The sequence below is a fragment of the Lepus europaeus genome, chromosome 6 (assembly GCF_033115175.1).
Source record: "Lepus europaeus isolate LE1 chromosome 6, mLepTim1.pri, whole genome shotgun sequence".
Classification (NCBI taxonomy): domain Eukaryota; kingdom Metazoa; phylum Chordata; class Mammalia; order Lagomorpha; family Leporidae; genus Lepus; species Lepus europaeus.
This window is the reverse complement of record NC_084832.1, coordinates 100,918,068-100,943,505: the sequence shown is the minus strand read 5'-3', so window position 1 is coordinate 100,943,505 and position 25,438 is coordinate 100,918,068. Positions and strand designations below refer to the sequence as shown.

The window sequence follows — 25,438 nt, the reverse complement described above, 5'->3', positions numbered from 1 at the left end:
GTTTTAACCATGCCATGGTTAGGTTATCCCAGTTCACCTTTACCAAGGGTTACAGAGGTTGAGGAACTCTCTCAAGGCCCTGAAGGTTGTTGACGGTAAATTACCCAGCTGAGCCTTGTTAAAAACTGCAAGAAAGGCCTTATTCAAGACCTTCGTAACAAGGATCAAGACTACTGCAATGGGACAGAGACTGGAGAGATTTACAGCCAGGGTGCAGGAGGGACGTGGTGAGGGAGAAAATCACCAAGAGGAAGCGGTGAGGTTTCCACGGCAACAGGGAAGTGGCACTAGATAACACCAAGTTTGTTTGAAAATCAGCTGAGTGGATTCTTGACCAACCGGCTTAACAGACCAAGGATGAGGCTCGGTCCAGGAGAGCAATCAGAGGAGGTCGCTACAGTTTAGTTACGGAAGCAGGCTTGGTCAAGGAGGAGCTGGGGCTGAAGTCGGGCAGGTCCAAGCCTGCACGGCTCGCTCGTTCGCCCTGCTTCCCCAAGGTCCGGGGACATAGTTTGGGGAGGTATTCATCATATCGAGCAGCTATAAAAACTACTGGTTGCATCCCAGCCTCAAATCAGTTCAACCCCAAATCAAAACACTGGTTACCTTATCTACCCAGCCCGCAGGACGCACATTTGCTGGGGCAAGAATCCCACAGCCGGACTCCGGGGGCGGGGCCCGCACGCACCTGCCACGAGCCAATCACAGGCCCGCGCGCAGGGGCGCAAGCGCCGCATCCCTGGGCGGGGCCCCATCGTGCTCCAGTCTCCGCCGCCCCGCCGGCCTCCTCCCGCTCTGATTGGCCATCTCGGCCTGACGTAGGGGGCCGCCTCGGCCTATGGCTGCGGAGCCGGCCGGCCTGCCGGGTTGGCGGAAGTCGTGTGGGCGAGGTGATCCCGCAGTGCAGGAGCGGCGCGGCTCGGAGCGGGACGGCGGCGGTGGACAGGCTGTGGCTGTTGCTTCTCGTGCCTCCGGCCGCATGAGGATGACGCGCTTCGCCCTGACCGTTGTCCGCCAGTGAGTGTTGCTCTCTCGCACCGGGCCTTTGCCTCCGCCGGTGTCTTCGCTGAGGGTTTCTGGGCGGGTGAAGGGAACCTCGCCGGCAGCGGTTTTCGCGGCGCTTGCGTCTGGGTTGTCTCGTTTCCGTCCCTCGTGCAACCCTAGCCGCGCCGGAAAGGCAGGTGCGGTGTTTCCCCGGAGCCGCTGATGGAGGCCCCCAGCCCGGTCCTTGGACGGCAGGAGGCGCCGCTGTGGGCCCCGAGGGTCTGGCGATCTGGGTGCTGGCTGCCTCCCGCGGGCCGGCAGCCCCACCGGTGTGAGGCTGAGGTTGATTCCCCGCCTCCAGCCTGGGGTTCTGGGAGAGATAAGAGGACCTCAGCCCTTGCAGACTTGAGCACACGCTTTGCCTTCGGGTCACCCACAGATGAGCGCGCAGCACAACGTCGCCCGTGCTGTTCCCTCTCAGCACATGTGCACCAGGCGTCCACGCACAGAGTTTTTTAAATAAAACAGACCTGGGTGGGACTCGAGGCTGCAGCCTAGGAGCCTGGGCCCCAGAGAACCCAGCTAACCCGACCTTAGGGTCCTGATCCACAAATGAGGTTGATGATAGCTCCTGGGCTCTTGTGAGCATTCGGGGGGGGGGGTGTTGGGTTTTAGGACTTTTAGGGCTGGAAGAGGCTCAGAAAAGACTTTGGTTGTAGAAAGGACAGCGGAGGGGGCTGGGGACTGGATTGCAGGCCGCCTGGAGAGCTGGCGAGGAGGCTCAAAGTGAGTATGGAATCCCCGGGCAATGATCAGCAGCCTGATTATGTCATCTCTGGGGAGGGGTCTGTAGCCCAAGGGCGTGGTAGGTCCAGTGCTTAGCAGCGTCTTGTCTCAGCGAGTTTGAGTGTCCAGGTGAGGGGCCTTCCCAAGCGACGGCCATTCCGCTAACCTTTGGGCTATCTGTGCCCAGTTGTATCAGGTTTGGGGGCTTTAGGGCACAGTGAGGTTCTAACAGGGAAAGGTGAAGTGTAGAGTACAGCAGAGGGGAATAAATGTACCTGAGAATTCAGTAGCTTCTGCAAGGACAGCCAATAGAAATGCAGTTGGCTTTGAGCCATTTATGTGCAGTGTATCATAGCAGCCTGTTGAATAGATGTTTTACAGTGTGGCGGTGACGTGGGTTCTACAGACGGGAAGATCAGCTTTCTGCCTTCATGGAACACTAATGGGATTTCATCCCTCAGCTGACTTCTAGCTGCTGTCTTTCTGTGTTCTTCCTTTCTCTCTCTCTCTCTCTCTACATATATAATTTTTTTTTTTTTTTTTTTTTTTTTTTTTTTTTTTTTGGACAGGCAGAGTGGACAGTGAGAGAGAGAGAGATAGAGAGAAAGGTCTTCCTTTTTGCCATTGGTTCACCCTCCAATGGCCGCCGCGGCTGGCGCACCACGCTGATCCGATGGCAGGAGCCAGGTGCTTCTCCTGGTCTCCCATGCGGGTGCAGGGCCCAAGGACTTGGGCCATCCTCCACTGCACTCCCGGGCCACAGCAGAGAGCTGGCCTGGAAGAAGGGCAACCGGGACAGGATCGGTGCCCTGACCGGGACTAGAACCCGGGGATGCCGGCGCCGCAAGGCGGAAGATTAGCCTATTGAGCCGCGGCGCCGGCCCATATATAAATTTTTAAAAGATTTTTTTAAAGGTTTTATTTATTTATTTGAAAGGTAGAGCTACAGACAGAGGGAGAGACAGAGAGAAAGGTCTTCCATCTGCCCGTTCATTCCTCAACAGTTGCACTGCAACAGCTGGATCTAGGTTGATCCAAAGCCAGGACCTTCTTCCAGGTCTCCCATACGGGTGCAGGGGTCCAAGGACTTGGGCCGTCTTCCACTGCTTTCCCAGGCCATAGGCGGAAAGCTGGATCAGAAGAGGAGCCTCAGGGACATGAACTGGCACCCATATGGGATGCCAGCACCCTAGGCAGAGGCTTAGCCTACTATGTCAATAGCACCATAAATTTATATATTTTATTTGAAAGTTACAGAGAGAAGAGACAGATCTTCCATGCACTGGTTCACTCCCAAATAGTTGCATCGGTTGGGGCTGGGTCAAGCTGGAGCCAGGAGCTTCTTCCAGGTCTCCCACATGGGTGCAGGGGCCCAAGCTCCTGGGCCATCTGCTGCTTTCCCCGCATATTAGCAGAGAGCTGGATTGGAAGAGGAGCAGCCAGGACTTGAACTGGCGCCCATGTGGGATGCAGGTGCTGCAGGCAGTGGTTTAACCTACTGTGCCTGTTCTTCCTTTATAGGAAGATAATACTGGGACTCTGCCAAAGTTGTTCTTTACAAACCACAGGTTTTCAGTAGCAAAACTGGAAATGCATTTCCACCCTAACTCTTCTTAACCCCTCTCCGTTTTTTGGACTACTTTATGGGGGCGGTGACTCTTGACTGACTTAGGGTCATGCCAACAGGGATTCAAATCCCTGTCGCCCTTCCCCTGAGGTTTGGTACGCTTTCGGGACCTAGCCAGCAGGGTCAGATTTACCTTTTTTTTATAGAAAAGTTTTTTTTAATAAATATAAATTTCAAAAGTACAACTTTTGAATTATAGTGGTTCTTCTCCCCATAACCACCCTCCCACCTGCAAACCACCCCATCTCCTACTCCCTCTCCCATCCCATTCCTCATTAAGATGAATTTTTCATTAGCTTTATATACTCTAAATTGAGTATTCTATACTCTGTACTGAGTATATACTCTATACTGAGTAAACATTTCCACTACAGACACACAAGGTATAAAGTACTGTTTGAAGATTGGTTTTACCGTTAATTCTCATAGTACAACACATTAAGTTCAGAGGTCCTCCATGGGGACTAAAGGTGCACAGTGACTCCCGTTGTGGATTTAACAATTGACACTCTTATTTATGACATTAGTGATCACCTGATGCTCTTGTTGTGAGCTGCCAAGGCTATGGAAGCCTCTTGAGTACACAAACTCTGAGCTTATTTAGACGGGGCCATAATCAAAGTGGAAGTTCAGATTTACCTTTGAAACTTAAGAGTTATGGGGCTGGCACCGTGGCTCAACAGGCTAATCCTCCGCCTTGCGGCGCCGGCACACCGGGTTCTAGTCCCGGTCGGGGCGCCGGATTCTGTCCCGGTTGCCCCTCTTCCAGGCCAGCTCTCTGCTGTGGCCCCTGAGTGTAGTGGAGGACGGCCCAAGTGCTTGGGCCCTGCACCCCATGGGAGACCAGGAGAAGCACCTGGCTCCTGCCATCGGAACAGCGCGGTGCGCCAGCCGAGGCGTGCTGGCCGTGGTGGCCATTGGAGGGTGAACCAACAGCAAAGGAAGACCTTTCTGTCTCTCTCTCTCTCTCTCACTGGCCACTCTGCCTGTCAAAAAAAAAAAAGAGTTATGGGACATCTGGATGAAGGCACCATGTTCAGAGTCCTAACAGAGGACAGTTGCGTGCATGTGAATTTCATTTCTTTCTTGCTGTTTAGAAAGAGCTTAATTTGGAGGCCCTCAGGAGACATTGAAAGAATGGTTACACGTCAGGCACTTGTGTAACGAATCCCCCTTCCCCCATATGCAGTATATCCGTGGTAAGAACTACTACCCTGTATGTGAGGTGAGGAAGTTGACTCAGGCCCTGTAACTTGCTTAAGGTCCCATGGCTAGTGGGGAAGAAGATAGAATTTGCTTTTTTAATTTTTAATCAGTTTTTAATAGATTCAATATGCTTATAGATACAATTCCTTTTTTTTTTTTTTAAAGATTTTATTTATTTATTTGACAGGTAGAATTATAGACAGTGAGAGAGAGACAGACAGAAAGGTTTTCCTTCCGTTGGTTCACCTCCCAAATGGCCGCTACGGCCAGCACGCTGCACTGATCCGAAACCAGGTGCTTCCTCCTGGTCTCCCATGTGGGTGCAGGGCCCAAGGACCTGGGCCATCCTCCACTGCACTCCCCGGCCATAGCAGAGAGCTGGCCTGGAAGAGGAGCAACCAGGACAGAATCCGGCGCCCCAACCGGGACTAGAACCCGGGGTGCTGGCGCCGCAGGCGGAGGATTAGCCTAGTGAGCCACAGCGCCGGCCACCTACAGCTGTATCTTATTTGTTACATTACTGTGATATTTGTTGTCTGGGGATGAGGTTGATCAGTTGGTGAGAGCCTTTGGGACTAGGGCTAATCTATATATAAACCAAAGTATATCATAAGCTGAGTATCTTACAAGTTTATTTTTTTCCTTTCAAATCATCGAAAGTGTAAGTTTCTATATTACTAGCTGTTAATCTGTATTCACAAGCGAATTAATTGGTGTAAAGGAATAAGGATTAAACTACATTCATGAGGAGCCGGTATTGTGGCCTAGCGGGTAAAGCCACTGCTTGCAGTGCTGGCACCCCTTATAGACACTGGTTCAAGTCCCAGCTGCTCCACTTCCCATCCAGCTCTCTGCTGTGGCCTGGAAAAGCAGTAGAAGATGGCGCAAGTCCTTGGGCCCTGCACCCTCAAGGGAGACCCAGAGGAAGCTCCTGACTCCTGGCTTCGGATCAGCCTAGCTCTGGCTGTTGTGGCCACCTGGGGGTGGGGAGGGGGGTGGGTGGGGTGAACCAGTGGATGAAAGACCTTCCTCTTTTTTTCCTCTCTTTTTTTCTCTCTCTCTGCCTCTGTAGCTCTCTGCCTTTCAAATAAATAAATCAGTCTTTAAAAAAATACTGATCAATTTATAAAAAACTATATTCATGATTAAGTATCAAGTGAGGCTTCACGTTTCCGTCTATAGTAAATCCTATGTGCTTTGTAAATGTTCCCCAAATGTACACTCATTTTTCATCATGTCTTGGGACAAAACAAATTGCTTTTGAAGTTGGATTCTGTAGAAAGATATAATAGGGGAATTAAGTTTTCTATATGATTTTCTTAAAAAAAGAAAAAAAAAAAGCCACAGAATGTGAGTCAGGACTAACAAACTACCCTTGCAGTGGGGAGCAGTGGGTCACTGGCAGCATGAGTGATGCACATTTGCAGGCCTATAAATGGCTGCTCACAAGACTTCACTTCTTGGCAAACGCGTTTGGATTCCTGCAGAGCTGGTGTTCTGTTTTGGAAATGGATCTCACTGCAGAGTTTGAAAAGGAGTGGAGTTACTCCTGACCCCTTCAGAATATATCCTCTGACCTTTCAGCTTGCCCTACCTTGTCTGCAGCTTTCCTAGCCAGATTTGGGTTAAGAGAGGTAGATTACTAGGAAAGCTGTGTTAGCCATCTACTCTCCCACTTCAGAACAAACTAACTTTAAACACTTGCTTCAAGAAGTTATATAACCCTCTTGATAAAGCTGATCAAAGCTATAAAACAAGAGATGGGGGTTTGGGAGAAAAAATCAGTTTTGGGACTTCTGCTTTGTTATATTTATAAAGTGGTTTGAAGGCAAAAATGCCTAATAAGCTAAATGTGGATGCCAGTGGTTAATGATGCTATGTCTGCACCAGCCTTTCCTGACTAAAGCTAAATGGCGTCCAGATATTCTTCATTGTCACAGCTATTTTTCTCCTTTCACCAAAAATTGTTGGATGGTGGAGCAGAGCCTTTACAAAGCCATCAATTTACTGGGATTTTAGCTTTGATAAGGTAACATTTTGAGAGTATGATAGTTCATTTTAACTTGAGTCTTTCATCACATCGGCTATTGAGATTAAATTAATATCTTGAGAGCTGGTAAGGGTACAAAAGCTGATCATCTCTGCTGAATTTGCATGGTTTAATAAAGACTTGAGCTTTTTTGGTGGTGCTTGAATGATTGTTTTGGGTGAAAAAATGTAAAATTTCTCCTCACCCTTGATTTTCAGTTTAAGGAATATATGCTCCGTTGGCTCCTGCTGGAGGTTGGTTGGCTACACAGGCGCTGTATAAAGAGTGTGTAGCTTGTATTTAAACAGCAGTTCTTTTACCCTTGGTTCCTTTCAGTGTTTCTTTGTACAGGTCCAAATATTTATCATTTCCCTTCTTGCTAAAGAGGTGGCACCCTGTACTTTCATATTATATTCTACTCTATTATTCTGCACTTTTTTCTAATTAATCATATATCTCTAGTGTTTCTGTATCTATACTTAGGATCTCTTTTTAAAGGACAGTTACAGGGCCGGTGTTGTGGTGTAGCAGGTAAAGCTGCCGCCTATGACACCGGCGTCCCATATGGGCACCCGTTCATGTCCCAGCTGCTCCACTTCCGATCCAGCTCCCTGCTAGTGTGCCTGTGAAAGCAGCAGAGGATGGCCCAAGTGTTTGGGCCTCTGTTAGCCATGTGGGAGACCCTCCTGTCAATCCTGTAAGGTTTTTATCATTGTACTTTTTTTTTTTTTTTAATTTTTTTTTAAATTTTTTTCTTTTTTTGACAGGCAGAGTGGACAGTGAGAGAGAGAGAAGAGAGAGAGAGAGAGAGAAAGGTCTTCCTTTGCTTTGGTTCACCCTCCAATGGCCGCTGCGCACCGCGCTGATCTGCCGGCAGGAGCCAGGAGCTTCTCCTGGTCTCCCATGCGGGTGCAGGGCCCAAGCACTTGGGCCATCCTCCACTGCACTCCCCGGCCATAGCAGAGAGCTGGCCTGGAAGAGGGGCAACCGGGACAGAATCCGGCGCCCCAACCGGGACTAGAACCCGGGGTGCCAGCGCCGCTAGGTGGAGGATTAGCCTGTTGAGCCACGGCGCAGGCTTATCCTTGTACTTTTAAACTGGTGCTTCACCTCAAAGCAGAGGCGTGATGGTCCTCCACCGTCATCAGGAAGCACAAGTTAAAATCACGGTGAGGTGAACCGTTCAGGGACGGATGGGTACAGATGGAAAGCTCGTGTGTTGCTGACTGAGGGGCAGGCATTTGGTGCATTGACTGCAGGGTGCTGCAAATTGGTACAGCCTCTTGGGCATTACCTAATAAAGTGGGGCATCCGCATGCCCTGTGTAGGGCCCTGTAACTGTAGTGCCAGGTGCTCTTGCACATCCCTAGGCGTGGGGCAGCAAGCCTTGTAAGCACAGAAGGATGTGAGTGCAGTTCCCCCGATTCCATTCTGCTCGCCCCAGACGATTGCTCTACTGCAGCTCTGCCCTGCCATCCGGTCTGGGCTGTGACCTCCCTTCCCTCCTCCTCCTCCCAGTCTCAGTTGCCCCAGTGACTTTGTGATAAGGTTTCGACTTCTTCCCACTTGTTTGGGTGCTTCAGGGTTGTTAGGGTTTATTTTTGTTCCTTTAATTCCTCAAAGTACAGAACCCAAACCTCAGTTCCTGGTGCGTTTGGCCAGGAAGATGACACTGCTAACTTCTAGGGACCAGGAGAAGGTAGGGGTTTGGAAGGTCTGTGCTGTTTGTTCCCATTCCATTTGGATGCCCTTGCACTTGCTTATTCAGTCCAACAACAAGAACTGATGTTTTGGCCCTGTTGCATGTTCAAGTAGTTGGAGTTTTAAAAAATCATTCATTTGTTTGAAAGGCAGGGAGAGAGAGGTCTTCCATTCCCTGGTTTACACCCCCAGATGCCCACAACAGTTGGGTGAGGCCAGGCTGAAGCCAGGAGACAGATTCAGTCCAGGTCTTCCACATGGGTGGGAGCTTCTGGATTCGCAGGAAGCTGGATGGGAAACAGCCCTGGGACCAAGCCCAGAGACTCCACTATAGACCTGGGCCAAATGCCTGTTCCTGAAAGTAGTTTTGATCAATATGCTTATTTTTAGCAAGGTTATTTAGAAAAAATATTTTTTTAAAAATAGAATTTTCTACCTGCAATTTGCTTAAAGATTAATTCCTAAACTGTACAGTTTGGGACACTTTGAGATTCTTACCTCAATGTTATTAGTTTAGAATAAACTGTATTTCTATGTGTTAGATTATGGGCTACGTTACAAGATTCATGATATAGGGGCTGGCACTGTAGCACAGCAGCTTAAGCTGCCACCTGCAGAATTGGCATCTCATGGGCACTGGTTTGAGTCCTGGTTGCTCCACTTCTGATCCAGCTCCCTACTAATGCGCCAGGGAAAGCAGGGAAAGATCCAGGTGCTTGGACCCCTACACCGGCATGGAAAACTCAGAGAAAGCTCCAGGCTCCTGGCTTTGGCCTGGCCCAGCCACGACTATTGTAAGTGTAAGTGTGATATAAAAAAAGTATCTTTATGAATATCATTACCCTTCATTGCTTACTTTTTTTCTGACCTCTCAAAAGCAACATAACTTGGTAATAAAATTTTTCTCCTTTTTCTGTTTTAGTGGAGAGACAAGATTTAACAAACAGAAAATACTTCAAGGTTGGTATGATCTGATTGTGACTTTAGATTTGTCCTGTGGTATTAATGAGATCTGCGACTTAATCAGATTTGGTGAGTGGGCCAGGGTAGGGGAGGTTGCTGAGGGCAGCTCCAGACTGGGATGGAATTGAATTGAGATGCAGGAATGAACGCCTTTATCCGCGGAGCTGGGCCCAGAGCAGCTCGGACCGGAGGAGCGGAGCTCGTGATGGAGCTGGTGTGAGAATGGCTCTCCAGCTTGCTCTTTCCACGCCTTCCCAGCACCCGGTCAGCTGATGAGAGGGAGCTATATTTGGTGTAGATGTCTTAAAATACGACTGTCTGGGTTTAAGAGGATTTCATATTTGGAAACGTGTAGCCTACTGACTGGCACTAACAGTGTTTTTCTGCTAAGATAAGGTATTTTAATTTTAGTAGAAACAAAGGAGAGGTTTAAAAAGAGCTATTCTTGCACATGGTTATTATTGGAGTCTGGAGAGATTCTCCCGCCTTGTTCTGTTAATCTTGACTTAGATCTTTCAATTGCCCTATGATCCAGCTAGTCTGGCTTTTTATATCTTATCACTATATTCCTAAAGTTGTACTTAGGAAATGCATGAAGCTTGTATTCCTTAAATAAAAGGATTCTTTTGGGAAAAATAAAAGAGGAATAAAAAAAGACTATCTTGGGTGCTCAATCAGCTAGACACACTATTTCTGTGCTGTGATTAGAGAAGCATCTAGTTTTTTTTTTTTTTTTTAAACGTTTGGGATTCTGGGATTTGCAGATACTGATTTTCGAGCCCAGTGGGCCTGACTCCCTTTCCTGGAGACTCAAATGGGGACACTTAAATGAACCTTTGTTTTTCCCACAGCCTGCACCCCACCCATGCCCTCCTTCAGACCCTGTGGCCTGCCACCTGTCCCTTAGCACCTCCCATTTGTCTTCCTTCATTAGAAGCCAGCTGACAGTGAAATATGAATATGAATTTTCAGGTTTTTTGTCTTTTCCTGCCTTTGTAAGTTGAATGCTTAGTTCTTTAAGTTTTTTTAAGAGTTTAAGTTTCATATATTTCTAAGTACCATTTTTTTTTTTAAGATTTATTTTATTTATTTGAAAGACAGAGTTGCAGAGAGGTAGAGACGGAGAGAGAGGTCTTCCATCCCAGATGGCTGCAACGGCTGGAGTTGCGCCGATCCAAAGCCGGGAGCCAGGAGCTTCTTCCAAGTCTCCCAAGTGGGTGCAGGGGCCCAAGGACTTGGGCCATCTTCTACTGCTTTCCCAGGCCATAGCAGAGAGCTGGATTGGAAGTGGAGCAACCGGGACTAGAACCTGTGCCCATATGGGATGCCAGCGCTTCAGGCCAGGGTGTTAACCTGCTGTGCCACAGCGCCGGCCCCTCCAAGTACCATTTTGATTTCCTACCTGCAGTTTTGATATACAGTGATTATATAGGCATTCAGCACTATTTTAAATTTCTCTTATGAATTCTTTCTTGACCCATGTGTTCAAAATCTTTAGATTTCCTAATGAATGGGCCTTTTATTTTTGTTTATCATCTTTTGTAGTTGACTTCCTATTGAATTGCTTTGGATTCCAAAGATATGGTTTAGCTGATAATACTTCTTTGGCATTTTTTTTTTCCCAGAAACTATTTACTTAAGGAATACAAACTTCATACATCTCATAATTACATCTTTGACATTTAAAGAAAATTTATTTAAGGTATACAAGTTTCATATATTTCATATACAGATTTAGGATTGACATTTGTTAATGTAGTTCTTATAATTCATCTACTGTATACTTGACAAAAATCTGTGCTCTCCAACAGTTGGGATTAGAGTTACATATCAGTGAATCTTGACTTTATTTTTCAAATCTTCTAAGCTTTACTAGTTTGCAAATCTACTAATTTGCCTACCTGACCTAAATCATTTATGAGTGAAGTATGTTCAGCTTCCCACTGCAATGGCCAGGTTATCCTTTCCGAGAGCTTCCCGCCCTCTTTCTGCCATGTGACCGTACAGAAGGAAGTTGGCAGTCTGCACGCTGTAGAGGGGCCCTCACCAGAGCCCAGGCTGGCCAGCGTCCTGATCTTGGCCATCCCCCAGCCTTGGGGACTTGATTGGTTATGAGCCGCCAGCGCCAATCTGTGATCCTTTGTTAGAGCAGGCGCACTAGGACAGTGCCTGCTAGGAGTCCTTTTCCCCTTCACATCTCTAGTATTTCTAAGATGTGGCCCATCTCTTTTCCTCTGTGCTGTTCTCTAGGTAACACTGTCAGTCCTGCCTTTGAGTTCTTTAAGCCTCCTTTTCAGCAATCTCTCCTAACCATTGTGGGATTCCCTGCCTGTCCCCAGCAATTCTATTTTTCCTTACTAAAATGACCTATTTGGTTCTTTTAGAGAGCTGATTGTTTTTTGAAATTTCCTGCTAATTGCTTACTTTTGTGATTCTATCTTCATTTTTTATTCAAGGTTATTTTGGCCCCTGTTGGCTGCTTGAATCGTCTGTAGTCTTAATAATTCCTAATGTGTTACTTGTTGTTTCTGCTTCTTCATGGGTGATTTTCTACTGAAGGAACTATTATTCTTTTGCAGTTAGTGGATTAGCCTTTGTTGAGAGTGATTTGCTCTGGGGAGGATTAGCTTTTGCCTTTTTTTTTTTTTTTTTTTTTTTAAGATGTATTTATTTACTTGAAAGTTAGAGTTACACAGGGAGAGAAGGAGAGGCAGAGAAAGGGGTCTTCATCTGCTGGTTCACTCTCCAGTTGGCTGCAATAGCCAGAGCTGTGCAGATCTGAAGCCAGGAGCCAGGAACTTCTTCCAGGTCTCCCATGAGGGTGCAGGGGCCCAAGGACTTGGGCCATCTTCTATTGCTTTTCCAGGTCATAGCTGAGAGCTGGATAGGAAATGGAGCAGCCAGGTATCAAACCAGCACCTATATGAGATGCTGGCACTGCAGGCAGCAGCTTTACCTACTGCACCACAGCGCCCGTCCCACAGCATTTGCTTTTACCCCTGGCCTGGGACTGTGTTTGCCTCCCTGCAGAGACCCTACTTCCAGGAATGTTGCCTTCCCGTTTTTGTGTCTCCCTCCCCCTTACTGCCCTGTGCGGCAGCCTCTGCCCTCACCCCACAGCTGGTGCTCTTAGCACGGCAGCTCCGTTTCTTCTCAGGTCGGTTTCCTGCTGTGCTTGGTCCCTTGCAGATGTTCCCTGTACATCCCAGCCATGCAAAGCACACCACGTTCGGTCCTTTTGTAGTAAGAGGGCTCTTCCAAGTGTCTGCTGAGCCTTCCTCGGGGAAGTAGAGAGGTTCCAAAGCATTTTATTTTATTTATTTTTAAATAAGAACAAGAAAGGGAGGGCAGAAGGAAAAAAGAAAAGTGATACTGTTAGAATACTGAATAGCTGGACAGTGGAAATAAAGACAGGGCAACTTGTAGGTACTAGTCCTGCCACCCTAGCACAGCACCTGGCAGCTCAGAGCCAATGTTAGAAAATACAGCTAAGGAGGAGATGGGCAAATGCAAGGGAGGGGACACCTCTCATCATCATCCCATTTCCGTTAGGCAAACATTCTTTAGGAAAACATTTGCATCCCTCAGCCTTTAGAGAACTGTAGGCTGATTTTGTAGTATTCTCTCAGCTGTGTGAAAGTTATGTGGAAAAGCACCCCAGGAAACTTTTCCAGTAAATACAGATGGACTCACTGTGTGTTCTTTTACATGTGATTTAATTTGCGTCTCTTACGTACGTTGTTGAGTGTTGTCATTCCTTGTAAACACCACAGGACAAGGAGTAGATGAACCGCTTTCAGAAACTGGATTTAAACAAGCAGCCGCCGCCGGTGTATTTCTGCATAATGTGAGGTTTTCACATGCTTTCTCCAGCGACCTCACGAGGACGAAACAGGTAAGTTCAGGATCAGGGTCTTGGGCCTCAGGTCAGGAGTCTTAACAGTTGTGTAAGCTTGAAAAATCTGTCAGAGTCTGTAAGGAATTAAGTAACACACAGCCATTACCTCCTACCTCCCAACCCCCCAAAACAACTCATGCCATTTAAACAATTTTTACTTTATATATTTTTGGGAGATTCATTTTAAAATTAGAGTCCATTAGGGAAATATCTAAGAATACAAATACAGTGTCATGAGAAAGTGCACCAGCAGAAACAACAGGCAGGAGAATTTAACCCAAAATACAGCCCATACTAGAATGACTGGATGTAGTAAAAAACCATGTTACTGTACAGAAATGGAAGACACGTTAGAAAAATCCTTAGTGCACAGACTGCTGTAAATATGATGCCAGAAATTTTACAAAGAACCAAACCAACCTGTGCAAACTCAATGACACGAGATTTTTGTGACTCACCACGACTGGATGGTAGGGGTAGAGTTTTGCCTCCCCCTAAACAACCAGCAAACATGGGCAACTATGTGAAACGGCTGTTGCCAGGCTTTGGGCATCTGGCTCTGTGGGTCTGGGATGGCGGAGTGAAGGAGAACCAGGTGAGTCCTGGGTTTGTCTTGGGTTTTGCAGCTGAACCAGTTCCTATACTCTGGTAGGGGAAGCCAGACAGAGCTCAGTAGTCTCACTGAGTGGAGGAGACAAAGCCTCTTGGAGCTTTGGGAGGTTAACAGCCCCGAGCTGGTTGAGCAGGGTCCTGGAAGAGAGCTGGAAAGGGACAGCTCTCGAAGTGTGTAGGGATCCCCTTAAATCCTCTGCAACCTAGTCTTGTGCACATGCGTTGGGGGAGCTGCATGAGTCCAGACTCAACAGCCCCTCAAGGGAGGGAACAGTCAATGCAGCGCTGTAAGCAGAGCGATTTCCAGAGCTCACACAGGGTGAGGGCTCACTGGACTTCCCGTCAGCCAAACCGGAGAGATTTAGTTGAGTCCCTAGAGCGTATAGTATAGATTCCAGAGGAATCACACCTTAGTAGTGAGGAGAAACTAACCATGGAGGGAAATAATTAGAGAAATAGAAGATAGCAAAAGATATATATCTTTTGAAAGAACCAAATTGACCTAGAGATGAAAAAAAAACAGTATTCTGAAATGAAAATTTCACAGCATACTAGATACTATGGAAGAAGATCAATGTACTGCATGTGTAGTTGGAGTCCCAAAAGGAAAAGGAAAATGGGGGAGTGGGCACAAGGATGAGTATGGAGATATAAAAAGTATTTTCTTTCATGTAAAAGTTAAGGAACCAAAAATAGACCCAATCAATTGTTTTGTTTTAGTTTTTGTTGTCAGTTGAGTTTTGGTGGAGATGCCAAGGTAATTCAGTGGAGAAAGAGTAGTCTTTGATATCTGTGGTGAAACAATGGGGTTACCATGTGGAAAAACATGAACTGTGAATCTTCCCTCCATATACAATAGCTGCCTTGAAATTGAACAAATCTAAAAGCTAAATATGTAAAATTTATATGAGAAAATGCTGGAGAAAAATCTACAACCTCGCGTTGGCCAAAGATTTCTTAGAGGATGAACCGTAAAAGAAAAATTTGATAAATTGGATTTTTTTTTTTTTTTTGACAGGCAGAGTGGACAGTGAGAGAGAGAGAGAGAGAGAGAGAGAGAGAGAGACAGAGAGAGAAAGGTCTTCCTTTGCCATTGGTTAACTCTCCAATGGCTGCCGCGGCCGGCGCACCGCGCTGATCTGAAGGCAGGAGCCAGGTGCTTCTCCTGGTCTCCCATGCAGGTCCAGGGCCCAAGCACTTGGGCCATCCTCCACTGCACTCCCCGGGCCATAGCAGAGGGCTGGCCTGGAAGAGGGGCAACCGGGATAGAATCCGGTGCCCCAACCGGGACTAGAACCCGGTGTGCCGGCACCGCAAGGTGGAGGATTAGCCAATTGAGCTGTGGCGCAGGCCGATAAATTGGATTTTATTCGAATGAAAATTTTCAGTTTTTTAAAGGTAAATTTATAAAGTTTTGAAATCCAGGCATAATTGTTGCATGATACACATTTCTGAACTTTTTGAAGATCACATTATACATAGACTTAAAATTTTTTTATTAAAATAAACTTAGATATCTTTTCCATTTTCCCCCCAATGTTCTCATGTTATATATATATATATATATATATATATATATATATATACATATATATATATATTGTGTGTGTATCCGACAAAGTGTATAAATTCTTTGAACTTTGTATTTGGACAAATATCTGCTTTAAAATGAAGGTTAGAATTTGATCAGGTACATCCCACGAGAAGGTGACAGGAAGGCCAGTAAACATGAACAGATGCTCAGCATCACAGGTTGTCATGGAAATGGAAATTAAGGTCACAATGAGATGCTATTGTACATTTGAATGACTGATATTAAGACACAAGACTGTAGATCAGTTAGAAGTCAGACATTGCTGATGCAATTGTAAAGTGAACCAAATACTTTGGAAAATTATTGGACAGATCCAAATACACTTACATTATCATGAAGCAAGTTTAAACCCAAAAGTTTATCCAAGAGAAATAAGAACATATATCCACTTAAACACTTGCAGACAGTTGTTTCATAGCAGCTTCCTTGTAAAAACCCAAAAGAGTAGAAACAAACCATGTGTTTATTGGTAGATGAGTGGACACATGAATTGTGGTACATATGTGCAATGGAATACAACTCTGCAGATAAAGACTGAGCTAGTGATTTCCATGATTAAGGAGAAAAAAATCATCACTAAAGACCAAGAGTTAGGCTGTCAGCAAGCATTCCGTATTGATAGTGATTCTTTTCATATGCTAAGAGAGAAGGATCAGCCTAGAATTTTGTACCCAGCAAAATGAAGACTTTTCAGATAAGCAGACCATAAAGTAAACTTTCAAAGGATAATTGGAAGGGAAGGAAAATAGCTTCCAGAAAGATCTGAGCTTCAGAAAAGGTGGTGAGCAAAAAAGTTGGTGAAGGTAATAGGTTAATATAAAGAAATATGGCAACGTGGAGCAGGCATTTGGCCTAGTGGTTAAGCCTCATCAGAATGCCTGGGTTTGTTACCTGGCCTGAGCTACTGACTCCAGCTTCCTGTTACTGCACAACACAGAGAAGCAGCAGTTATGGCTCAAGTAGTGGGTTCCTGCCACCCACACTGAGAATGGATCGAGTTCCTGTCTCCCAGCTTTGGCTCCAGCCCCGCCCCAGCTGTTGTGGACATTTGGGAAGTGAACCAGCAGATGGAAGTGCACTCACTCTCTCCCTCTCTCTGTACTCTGTCTCTCAAATAAATAAAAACAAATCTTGTAAGATTTATTTATTTGAAAGACAGAGTTACAGAGAGAGTGGTAGAGGCAGATTTTCGATCCTTGGTTCACTCCCCAAATTGCTGCAACGGATAGGGTGGGGCCTGGCCAAGGTAGGAGCCAGAAAACTCCTTCCAGGTCTCCAATGTGGGTAGCAGAGGTCCAAATTTGGGCCATCCTCTGCTGCTTTCCAGGCACATTAGCAAGGAGCTGGATCGGAAGTGGAGCAGCTGGGACATGAATCAGTGTGCCATAGGTGGTGGCTTAACCCACTATACCACAATGCTGGCCCCAATAAATAAAAATTATCTCAGTAGTGATAATCTATAGAGGGTATGCAAAAAAACAAGGCAGATTGTAGACTAAATTTCTGCAGTTTTGCAAATTACAGCGTCTTTTGCCAGAAGCAATAAGACATACGATGAGAGAAAGAAACATAAAAATGAGCACATAAAAAAAGATGGGTGCTGTTTGGCCTAGTGGATAACATGCTAGTTAAAACGTCTGCACCCCACATTGGAGTACCTGAGGTTGATCCCTGGTTCCAGCTGCTGAATCCAGCTTCCCTGTTTTTCTGCCTCCCAACTGGATAAATAAAAACAACAACAGAGTCACAGCAGTTACCTGGTAACTAGTCCCCAGACTTTAACTTAAATATTTTGGGGCCAGCATTGTGGCACAGCAGGTTAAACCGCATTCCATATGGGCACCAGTTTGAGTACCAGCTGCTCCACTTCCAACTCCGCTACCTGCTAATGCACCTGGGAAGGCAGTGGAGGATGGCCCCTAAGTGCTTGGGCCCCTGTACCCACATAGGAGACCTAGAAGGAGTTCCAAACTCCTGGCTTCAGCCTTCCACAGTCCTGGCTGTTGTGCCTATTTAGGGAGTGAACCAGCAGGTTGAAGATTCCTCTAACTCTGCCTTTGAAATAAAGAAATAAATTTTTTTAAAAAATTACCATTTTATGCATAGGTGAAAGGTGACATTGAGGATTTCAACAGAGAACTGTAAAAAATAAACAGGAATCAAATGCTAGTTCTAGAATTGAAAATCATATTGAAATTAATGCCCAGTAGGTGGGTTTAACAGAAGTTTAGACAGATTTGAGTGGAGGATGAAGAAACAAGCTTTTTTCTGTGAAGAGCCAGATTACTATCTATTTTAGGTTTTCTGGTTCATGTGACCTCTCTCACGGCTGTCCAGCTCTGTTGCCGAGTACCAGAGCAGCATTGGCAACACCTAAATGAATGGTGTGGCTGTGTTCTGATAAGAGTTTATTTACAAAAGCAGGGGTGGTCTGGATTTGGTCTGTAGGTTAGAAGAAAATATCAACATCAGGCATCAAGGGACAAAGAGCAGAAACCAGTGGAGGCAGCTTCTGCAAAGGAAAGTGACTACCGAAGCTGGTGTGTACTGTACTGACATTCAGCGAGAATGGCAATCACTCTTGTACGAAATGAAACTTGTCTTTTAAAATTTTTAGACTATGCATGGTATTTTGGAGAAAAGCAAATTTTGCAAAGATATGACAGTAAAGTATGATTCAAGACTTCGGGAAAGGGTAAGTGACTTTTTTACAAATTGTTCTTTACCCCAAACTATCAGTTAGTCTCCTCCGTTTGTCATGTGACTGAAACTTAAATGTGATCCCATCAGGGATTGGGAGCTGGCTAGCTAGCATATGCTACGATGCTACTTTGTGACCCATTGTTCCATGCTCTTGTATGTTGTAGTACCTTAATTATTAATGAAGTTATTGAAATAAACATCTTCGAGTATAAAGGAAGGGACACTCAAATGAACTTTGAGTTGAAAAGTGAAAAGTTGTCACTTCGCAATCCTCCCCAGCTTACAGCACACATGGTTTTCTCGTGCCCACTTCCTTCACCAGATAGGAGTCTCCCCGAGGCCATGGTTTACCCAGAGCCGTGGAGCAGTGTCAGAGGTTTGAGCCCCGGTCCTTCCTAGAGCAGTATGTTCTCTGCTGTATCCAGCTGTAGGCTTACCAGTGCCCCTGCCAGCTCTCTGATGGCTCCTGCAGCTGGGTAGAAATGCCACACAACACCTAGGGCATTTCTGAAGGATTGCTGTGCTCGGCTTTTGTGTGGTCTCTGGCATAGTTCAAACTGTATGCAAGTGTTTCAGCTTAGATTTCTTACCTGAGCTGCGTGCTCCCACAGCACACTGTCTGCTCTTTGTGCATGTGCCCTGCCGCTCATTCCAGCTCAGCACTGTGCACCTGCTGCTTTACCCAGCCAGTCGAACCGTTCATTCTCACCTCTACACTGGTTGGTTCTCGCACTGCGCAGTCTATTGTCGCTTTGTCAGTTGAACCTCTACATAGCGCTCAGAGCTGCTCCATTCTCTGTAAACCCACTGCTGCCGTGCCAGTGTCGTTCTTCACCTCCACTGAAGCCGTGATTCTCCTGTTTTCTCTCTTGCTCCCTCTTGTCCCGTCTGCTCGTCACACTGCAGTTAGCGCCATCTTTGGAAAGTGCAGTTGTTTCACCCCCGGTATAAAGCAGTTTACTAGTTCTCTTTTACTTCAAGAGGTTGTGAAACACTCCCCTACCTCCCACCCCCTTTATAAAAAGATTTATTTATTAGAAAGGCAGAGTATTAGGGAGAAAGAGAGATTCTGTCCTCTAGCGTTCTCTCCAAGTGCCCAGTGGCATTTGGCTGGGCCAGGCTGAAGCCAGGAGCCAGGAACCCCACCCATGTCTTGCACATGGATGACAGGGACCCAAGTACTGGGGCCTCCACCTGATGATGGTGGCAAAGTCTTTGGTCATCATCAGGGCAAACCCTACCTGCTGACTTGGCTCCTTAAGTACTTCCTTATACAAGTGATCCATGTTCATTGTAGGGGATTAAAAGAGAGAACAATGTAGAAAAAAGTCCAGCCAGCATTTCTACTGTGCACACATAAGCGCTGTGAGAATTTTGGCATGAGCGTTCCTGACGTTTTTCCATGTTTGGCTGGCTGGCTGCCCGTCCATCTATCTGTGTGTGTGCGCTTTTCTGAAGAAAATCACACTGTCTGTACTGCTTTTAAGCCAGCCTTTCTCATTTACAGTGTAATGATTGTTTTTCAGTCTTGTAAATTGTGTTGATATGATTACCTAATTAGTGGCTCGGTGTTTTTCTAGTCTATGGATATTTTGAAAGTTATGCAACCAGCTACTGCTGACAGCCATATATTAAATGAACTTTTGATGTAAATAATAAACTAATAAATGTCTATTTAACTTGTTTCTGTATCAGGTATTTTTTCACCTGTCATACAATTTTAGATGCAGGCATTATGAGTGTGCATTTTCTTTTGCCTTTTTTTTTTTTTTTAAAGATTTATTTCATATGAAGGGCAGAGTGACAGAGGGAGAGACAAAAGAAAGAAATTTTTTTGTCATTTGTTTACTCCCCAAATGACCGCAATGGCTGGGGCTAGGGTGTCAAGGGCCCAAGTCTTTAGGCCATCTTCTGCTTTCTTGGGCACACGGGCAGGGTCCTGGCAGCTGGATCACAATTGGAGAGCCAGGACTTGAACCAGCGATGGTATGGAATGCTGGTGTTGCGGGCTGTGCAGCTCAGCCCACTGCACCTCAGCGCTGACCCTAAGTGTGTATTTTCTTCAGGCTTGTATGCGTATCGCTACATTGCCTCCCAGAAAGCGCCCATTCATCCATCTTCTTAGGAACGACCCAGGAGAGAGCGTGTGTTCTACACCAACACTCGATGCTCATTAGGCTCTCGGACCTTCCCTTCTAAGAGCTGACACATGTCGTCGTTTTAATTTTCACATTATGGATTCTTAGGGCAGTAGATTTCCCATGTGTCTTGGCTGTATTTCTCTTGTGACTTATGTGTCCTTGGCTCGGGCTTGCTCTTCATGAACCTGGGAAGTTAATGAGCTTTGAAGGCACACAGCTCTGGGCTTGAATCCTAACCTTGCTGATTACTGGCTGTGAATCTGCAGGTTGCTTCACCTCTCTGGGACTCGGCGTCATCCCCTGTAAATACGGAGGTGTATTTAGGTGTGTGTGTGGTAGAGCCGGGTGTATGAGGTGATCTCTGGGCCCACACTCCGGGTACTTTGCCAGTGCAGTCCCACCGTCCACTTAAATTACCTTCAGGAAGTTCTTCCATGCAGCCTACTCAGAGTGTGCACCTCAAGACATAGACCATGTCTTCTAGGGTTAAAGCCCTTCAGAGAGTACGTTCCCATGAACAGTTCAGATAGGAGGAAACTAAACTTATTCCTGGGGTGTTTTTTCCAAATTTGCCATGAACATGCCCTTAATTGTTGCGTTGCAAATCCATTCGAGGCACCTTTATCTGTTGGCCTATTGCAGAAATACGGGGTTGCAGAAGGCAAGGCACTCAGCGAGCTCAGGGCCATGGCCAAAGCAGCCGGGGAAGAATGCCCTGTGTTCACACCGCCCGGAGGCGAGACGTTAGATGAGGTATGTAGGCCAATGGCAGGAGGGCCAAATCTCACTTGTTCTGTAAATTAGCTGTTTGTGAATTATGGCTAAGCAGCTTGAGAGTTGTTTGGTTCATAAAGCACGATGCTGTATCTTTTTTGCATTTTAAAGTTATCCTGAATTTCTCATTCACAGGTAAGTTGTCAGTCATTATTGATAATGGATTTAAGGAAATGTGTCATTAGGTGGTACTCGGAAGAAATGGGTGAAGCTGCCGCCTACGGCGCCGGCGTTCTATGTAGGCACCAGTCCGTGTCCCAGTTGCTCCTTCCGATCCAGCTCCCTGCTGATGATCTGGGAAAAGCAGCCAAGGATGGGCCAGGTGCTTGGGCCCCTGCCACTCATATTGGAGGCCTGGATGAAGATCCTGGATCCTGGATCCTGGATCCTGACTGTGGCCTGGCCCGGTCAGTGCAGGCCGTTGCAACCTACTGAGGAGTAAGCCAACAGATGGATATCTCTATCTCTCTGTAACTGACTTTCAAAATAAATAAATCTCCTTTTTAAGTAAATGGAAAATTCCTTGAATGTGAAGCAGTGCCATGAGCAGCAGCAGGGGTAGCCAGCAAAGCGACTGTAGTCATATTCAAGGACAGAGTGGACAAATCACTCAAGAAGCAAAGCGATTCAAAACTGGAACTTAATAGGAGAAAGATCTGTAGTTCTCGTTCCAGCTGAACAGAGTGCCAGCTCAAATTTCCAGGCCAGCACTGCTTATGGGTTTCTGGATGCTTATAGATTTCCTGCCTGGACCAGGAGTGCTTTGGAGTCGGGAATTAGGAGCTGTTTCCCACTTGCCTTTGTGCCCAGTGTGCTCATGGAAATAAGATGGCGTGATTAGAAATAGAAGTCAAGACTTGTCTGTGTGTGTGGTTCTCAGGTTGACAGATTAGAGAAATAGTTACGTTTGTATTTTCGGGAAGTCATTAATGTCACTTGATTTCACCTTGTATTTCTCTCCTTCTAGGTGAAAATGCGTGGGAAAGACTTCTTTGAATTTCTTTGTCAGCTCATCCTGAAGGAAGCAGGTGCAAGAGAACAGTGTCCCCAGGGAGCTCCCAGCAACTGTCTGGAAAGTTCTTTGGCAGAGATCTTTCCTTTAGGAGAAAGCTGTGACTCCGAATTTAATTCAGGATTAGCGGCCAGCGTCTTAGTTGTGAGTCACGGCGCCTACATGAGAAGCCTGTTTGGTTATTTTCTGACTGACCTCAAATGTTCCTTACCAGCGACTCTGAGCAAATCTGAACTCATGTCAGTCAGTCCCAACACGGGGCTCAGTCTCTTTATCGTAGGCTTTGAGGAGGGAGGGGAAGCGAAGCCGACAGTGCAGTGTGTCTGTATGAACCTTCAGGATCATCTCAATGGAGCGACTGCGACCCACTCAGTTTGAGTCTCCATCGCGGTCTCATGATTTTGAGCTTCTGAAGGGAGTGCCTTTCGCTTTATTTCTTTTTTTCTTTTCTTTTTTCTTTCTTTTTTTTTTCTGTCCTCTGCTAGTGCTGATTTGCAAAGAGTTAAGAAGTGGGCGCCGGGGGATCATAGCCACACAAGACAGTGATGGAAAACCATGTTGGAGTGGCTCCTTCTGTCTGAGTCCTTTGGCATTTTCCCAGCCTGCTCAGTTACATCTCTGCATGTAACTTGCTATTGCAAATTGGGGAATTAATACCTGGATTACTATATTCCCACCCTCACTTTTTTTATTTTAATCTTGACATTTTTCTTTAACATCTGAAGAAGTCTAGCCCATTTTATTGACTCTTGGAAAGATACTCTATGTTTTTTACTATTGCATCCAGTGTTTGGAACAAAGAACTATTTATAATTCCCACTGTATATTTATAGTGACTATGCATTATATCAAAAGTCCTTTCAATGAAATATCTACCATCGTGAGTTTATGTAAAGTGAAATGATAAAGTAACACTGAAACACTTTATGTAGAGGTGAATTGTTGGAATGTTTTATTCTAGCGGGCTCAAAATGTGGGTGCTGATGGTTGTGGGACGCCTGGGGGAAGAAGTTAAAATATCATTCGATTTAAAGCACGCTAACAAAGCGCGCTGAGCAGGAGATGCAAGAACAACTTTGTCTGAAAGGTGTCTTGGACAAAGCAAATCTCTGGAAACCAGGAAAGCCAGAACGAAAAGGAGAAAGAAAAATGTTTGACTTCAAGCCAGCGCTGCGGCTCACTAGGCTAATCCTCCGCCTTGCGGCGCCGGCACACTGGGTTCTAGTCCCGGTCGGGGCACCGGATTCTGTCCCGGTTGCCCCTCTTCCAGGCCAGCTCTCTGCCATGGCCCTGGAAGGCAGTGGAGGATGGCCCAAGTGCTTGTGCCCTGCACCCCCTGGGAGACCAGGAGAAGCACCTGGCTCCTGCCATCGGATCAGCGCGGTGCGCCGGCCGCAGCGTGCCAACCATGGCGGCCATTGGAGGGTGAACCAACAGCAAAGGAAGACCTTTCTCTCTGTCTCTCTCTCTCACTGTCCACTCTGCCTGTCAAAAAAAAAAAAAAAGTTTGACTTCGAGGTTGGAGAAAAATACCCACCTCTTGCTTTTCTCAGGCTCTAAACAAAGCAAACGGTTAATAATACACTACAGGAAACCTCAGGATAAAAGAGGGAGCATTGTCCTGGAGAAGAGTGGTGGTCTCAACCACAAGTGATTTTTGGTGGAAGCTACAGATGCCGTGACTGCTTCCTCCACCAGGGGGCACTGGCGGAAAGGTATTTTGTGCAGGCCTTCAGAAACCCCTGTGCAAACGGAGAGAATGTTGTCCATGTGGTTTCTTTAAGCCACCAGGTAGACGAATGCCATGAGTCTCAGCTAATAAGAGGAGCGATACTAGAGATGTCGGTAAAGGCAGAAACGATGTGTGACCAACATGTGCTTTGAGTGTCTTTAAATCATACGTGAAGTTCAGGATTGTTCTTTTCTCAGTGTCCAGCGCTGCCAGTTCCTCTGCCAGTGTCAGAACATGGCGTGCGTTTGAGCAGAGGAAGGACACTAAATCACTTGAAAAGATAACTGAAAAGGACAGAGCACCCACTTTCCCACATGCAGAAGCAAATCACTTCTTTTGTTTAAATAAATAAATAAAGATGTAAGTAGAGTTCCTTTTAGCCGGATGTCACAGTCTTGTGCCCGCAGAGGCAGCTGGTACAGTGGGTCTGAGTGTGTCCATCTGTTCCTGCCTTCTCGCCTCATGTCTGTAAGGAAACAGTATTTTCTGATGCTTTAAAAAAAAAGTACACTAAATATCTGGATGTCTGTATGCTTTATTCTGTCTTGGTATTCTCTCTGTTGATTATGTGTAAATTAGTTCATGATAGCTACTGTATTCTGTGGAATAAATACAAAACATTTTGTTTATTGCTGGGTTCCTGAGTTTATTCATTACTTTCCTATAAAAATAAGCTATAGGGGATTGTCATTTGCATGACTCCTTCTGCTGGTCATAAGGTACAGATTGACGCTATGGTGTAGTAGGCTAAGCCCCAACCTGCCGTGCCGACATCCCATATGGGCGCCGGTTCGTGTCCTTGCTGCACTTCTTCCGATCCAGCTCTCTGCTGTGGCCTGGGAAAGCAGTGGAGGATGGCCCAAGTCCTTGGGCCCCTGCACCCATGTGGGAGACCTGGAGGAAGCTCTTGGCTTTGGATCCACCTGGTTGTGGTCATTTGGGGAGTGAACCAGCGGATGGAAGACCTTTCTGTCTCACCCTCTGTAACTCTGCCTTTCAAATAAATAAATAAATAAATAAATCTTTTAAAAAATGGATCTTCAAGTTCTACAAAGCCAGATGGCTCTTCAGAATGGCCACACTGACGGGCAGCACTCAGAATGCTACTTTATTATTTTTTGAGAGCCATGTGAGAGATGGGTGTCTTACTGTTGGACTAAGTGCCTTCATCTAGAATTCCTGTTTCCTAAATCCTTGTCAGCCCTTGATGCTGTGCAAAATTTGCTAATCTAATGAGTGAAAATTGCCTTGTTTTAATAAGCTTTTCCATGACTGCTAATCAGCAAACTCCCCACCCCGCATTTGTATACTGATGATCTGATCTCACTGGTGAGTCATTGGTACATACTTTTGGCCTGATGTTCTCTGTGAGTGTTTGGCTTTTTTCTTAGTAGCAGAAGTAATTTGACCATTCTGGGTAGGAGTCCTGCCTCTGTTACACACATTGCAAATATCTCCCAGTGTGTTGCTGGTCTCTTACATTTGTTTATGATGCATACTTTTCATATATGTGATAGTGATTTGTAAGTGTAAAGTGATTTGATTGTCTTTTGTCAGGTTTTTCTGGTTTGGGTGTTTGTTTTGTTTTTTAAGATTGATTTATTTTAGGTTGCGGGCGGGAGGGAAGTTATGGGAGGGGGGAAGCCATTGTAACCCATAAGCTGTACTTTGGAAAT

The 25,438-nt window shown here is 46.0% G+C and overlaps 1 protein-coding gene across 1 annotated transcript; it reads left to right on the top strand.

Annotated features, from left to right (window-relative positions):
• The first annotated feature begins 893 nt into the window (after positions 1-893).
• Positions 894-24,392, top strand: TIGAR (TP53 induced glycolysis regulatory phosphatase). The gene is made up of 6 exons (XM_062194768.1): positions 894-1,017; positions 9,256-9,293; positions 13,070-13,191; positions 18,018-18,095; positions 20,887-20,997; positions 21,986-24,392. Exons 1-6 carry the CDS (start codon positions 980-982, stop codon positions 22,406-22,408), a joined length of 810 nt encoding a protein of 269 aa, XP_062050752.1. The 5' UTR covers positions 894-979; the 3' UTR covers positions 22,409-24,392.
• The last annotated feature ends 1,046 nt before the right edge of the window (positions 24,393-25,438 follow it).